At 40.5% G+C, this 3,671-nt stretch overlaps 1 protein-coding gene across 1 annotated transcript; it reads left to right on the plus strand.

The window, feature by feature from the left end:
* The first annotated feature begins 902 nt into the window (after nt 1-902).
* LOC137149788 (olfactory receptor 6B1-like) lies at nt 903-1,907 on the plus strand. The gene has a single exon (XM_067543383.1). It carries the CDS (start codon nt 903-905, stop codon nt 1,905-1,907), a length of 1,005 nt encoding a protein of 334 aa, XP_067399484.1.
* Nucleotides 1,908-3,671: the final 1,764 nt, after the last annotated feature.

Genomic DNA, 3,671 nt, shown 5'->3' on the forward strand with positions numbered 1-3,671 from the left:
TAATTGTGTGCAATATCTCATCACCTTGAACCTTTTTAGTGAAGACTGAAGCAAAATAGGCATTAAACACTCCCCTTTCCCCACCAAGTGGAAGACCCATTACTTTCCTTTGTTTTGCTCCGAAGGTATTTTAAAAAAACACTTCTTATCGCCTTTTATGTCCTTTGCTAGGTGTAACTCATTTTGTACCTTAGCCTTTCTGGTTTTCTCCCTAAGTGATTCTGCTATTGTTTTGTACTCCTTCTTAGTAATTTGCCCATGTTTCCACTTTTTATAGGCTTCCTTTCTGATTTTCAGGTCATTAAAGAGCTCCTGACGGAGCCATGTTGGCCTCTTGTATTCTTCCTATCTTTCCTTTTTATCAGAATAGTTTGCAGTTGTGCCTTTAATATTGTGTCCTCAAGAAATTGCCAGCTTTCCTGAATTCCTTTATCCTGTAGATTTTCTTCCCATGGGACCTTACCTACCAGTTCTCTGAGTTTGCTAAAGTCTGCTCTTTTTGATGTCCATCATCCTTTTTCTGCAGCTCTCTCTCCTTCCTTTGCTTAGAATCATTAAATCTATCATTTCATGTGTCCTGTCACCCAAATTGCCTTCCACCTGCAACCAATTCCTCCCTGTTGTTCAGAATCAAATCTAAACTGGCTTTCCCCCTGGCTACTTCATCCACTCTCTGAAGAAAAAAATTGTCCCCAATACATTCCAAGAACTTATTGGAAATGTTGTGTTTTGCTGTACTTTTCCAACTGATGTCAGGGTGTTAGTACCAAGCAATGTGGTTTGGATAGTTCTGTTATTTGTTCTAGAAATGCCTCATCCACCTTCTCTTTCTGATTTGGCGGTCCATAGGAGACCCTTGATGACAGCTCTATCATTTGTTTCCTTTCCTATAGATACACCCGATGGCGACCATAGAATGGGGAAATCAAACGTCCATCTCAGACGTCATCCTCCTCGGATTTGGAAATCTTCCAGAACTACAGATCCTTCTTTTCCTGCTGTTTCTAGTGACCTACATTATGTCTGTGTCTGGGAATATCCTCATTGTTGTGCTAGTTGTGGCTGATCAGCACCTTCACACCCCCATGTACTTCTTCCTGGGGAACTTGTCCTGCTTGGAGACCTGCTACTCCTCCGCCATCCTACCCAGGATGCTGGCCAGTCTCCTGACTGGGGACAGGACCATCTCATTCAGAATGTGCATCATACAATATTATTTCTTTGCTTTTCTGGTAAGTGTTGAGTGTTACCTCTTGTCTGTGATGTCTTACGACTGGTATTTAGCGATATGCAAACCACTGCATTACGCAGCCCTCATGAACGGCAGGTTCTGCCTCCAGCTAGCAGCTGGCTCTTGGATCAGTGGGCTTCTGGCTAGTAGCACATTGACATCCTTGATATCACAGTTATCGTTTTGTGGCCCCAACGAAGTTGACCATTTTTTGTGTGACATCACCCCAGTAAAAAAGCTGTCCTGCAGTGACACCAGCCTGGTGGACACCATGACTTTCATTCTGGCTTCCATATACACCCTGCCCCCATTTCTATTAACCCTGGTGTCCTACGTGTGCATCATCGCCACCATACTGAGAGTCCCGTCCACCACCGGGAGGCAGAAAGCATTTTCCACCTGCTCCTCTCACCTCACCGTGGTGACACTTTTCTATGGGGCCCTGATCATTGTCTACGTGCTGCCAGACACCGACACACTGAGGGTCCTTAACAAAGTGTTCTCTGTCTTCTACACCATTCTCACTCCCATGGTCAACCCCCTCATCTACAGCCTGAGGAACAGAGAGGTTAAGGAGGCCCTAAGAAGAGCTGTCAACTCATTGCTAATTTTCACAGGAATTGAGACAGTTCAAACTAAGGGCTTGTGCTCCTGGGGAAAAGCCCGGCGTAGCTAGTGCAAATCATATTGGTGTGCAATGAGAGCATCAGTGCAGAATAACAATTGCACTTTAAATTCACACCCGAGCTATTTCCTACTAACATCCCTGTGAAGAGCCGTTTTGAGCTACTTTCTCATATATTTTAATTCCCTTCCCCAGTGGTAAATTGTGAAAAAATCTTTTTATTTTAATCTCTTTCTCTCTTTCTTTGAAACATGAAAAAGCAAAAGAAAATTTGAAAGTCAGAGAAAATTATACTTTCTACATCCTTCTTCTCCCTGCCTTTAAAAGAACAAGAACCAAGACCTGAAAACTAAGAGAAAGTGTGTGAGTGGGGGGAAGATGGAGGGAGAATTTCAAAAAATTGGGAAAATTAGAATGTGAGAAAGGGGAGAGGAAAGAGGAATTTCTCCAAATTAAAAACATTTTAAAATGTTTATTTGATCATAGTCAAAATTTCAGACAAAGTGAGAGCTGATTGTTTTCTTTCGACAAAGATTCACAGGAATTTTCACATGGTTTTTAATAGTCTGGTGCCTCGGGTGGCTTCTGTTAAAGCTTTTAATTGGAAGGAGGCAACAGTTAAGTGACTTCTGAGACTATGTTGGCAGAAAAAGCACATGCCGAAACTGTTCTATGTGTCTTAAACAGCCAACAAAAACTGAAGTGAATTTTCACTACTTCGACTAGCACCGCCATCTTAAAATATTTTTATTGCAAATTTGATTTAAAATTGAAAGAAAAGAATGGTAATTACATTAACATCTATGCTAATTTTTGGTAGATCTGGTCAAAAATGGTCCGGGAAGGTTTGGAAGATTTGTTTTCTTCAAATGTAGATTTTATTTAAAATTTTGTGCCACAAAAATTCAGTTTTCAATGAAAGCAATGTGCCCCCAAGCTCCCCAAAACTGCTAAATAAGAAAAGAAAAGTTGGCCGGGGGTTGAGGGGAGCAAGGGGAAATTTACCTTAAAAGTACTCAGTGTCAGTATGACCAACATATTTCCCAGCCTTAAACTGGATTAATTATTGAGCACTCAGCTTCCAATATCTTGGGCCTGATATATCCGAAGCACTGAGCACCTGCAGCTCCTGTCAACTTCAATGAGATCATCCTTAGGTACCATTAGTATACACTCTCATATCTATCTGTCTGTCTGTCTTTCTAGCTATCTGATGTTGAGGACATGCAGGTTGGCTTATCATTGAAGGAGAAACTATGAATATTTTCTTCTGTAATTTATTTGTTTACACTGTATACTTCAGTCCTGGAACACAGGTGGTCACAAATGACACACAGGCAATCCCCCTCTGTTAGAAATCTCATCCCACACTCCAATAACTCCACCTCAAGAATTGCCTCTAGTTAGAGAGATTAAAACAAAGAGCAAACCCCCTTGCTATTTGCAACAACTCCTTCCAAAAGAACTGCATCATCAAACTAACAACAATAGAGCATTTCTTCAAAGGCTGAACAGTTGCTCACATGTTAAGAAAAAGATCTTGTAAGACTATGAGTAATGGTGCCATCTGTTGACTCTAGCCACCACAATATATTAGAAACAATGTATTTTGTATGAATAAAATCAATTCCTGTAAATCTGAAGCAGAATAGATGTTAAAGTTATGAGGCTGAGTGGAATAAATATTTAAGGTGTACTTGAATCATAGATCTATTTGGAGGGTTTTTCCTGCAGACTAATCCTTTCAAAGTATTCCCAAAGTAATCAATAATACATTACTTCTATTGAAAAGTAGTTACTAATATGTGTGACACT

Source organism: Emydura macquarii, unplaced genomic scaffold, assembly GCF_026122565.2.
Source record: "Emydura macquarii macquarii isolate MOO-44397 ecotype Brisbane River unplaced genomic scaffold, CSIRO-AGI_Emac_v2 contig_834, whole genome shotgun sequence".
NCBI lineage: Eukaryota > Metazoa > Chordata > Testudines > Chelidae > Emydura > Emydura macquarii.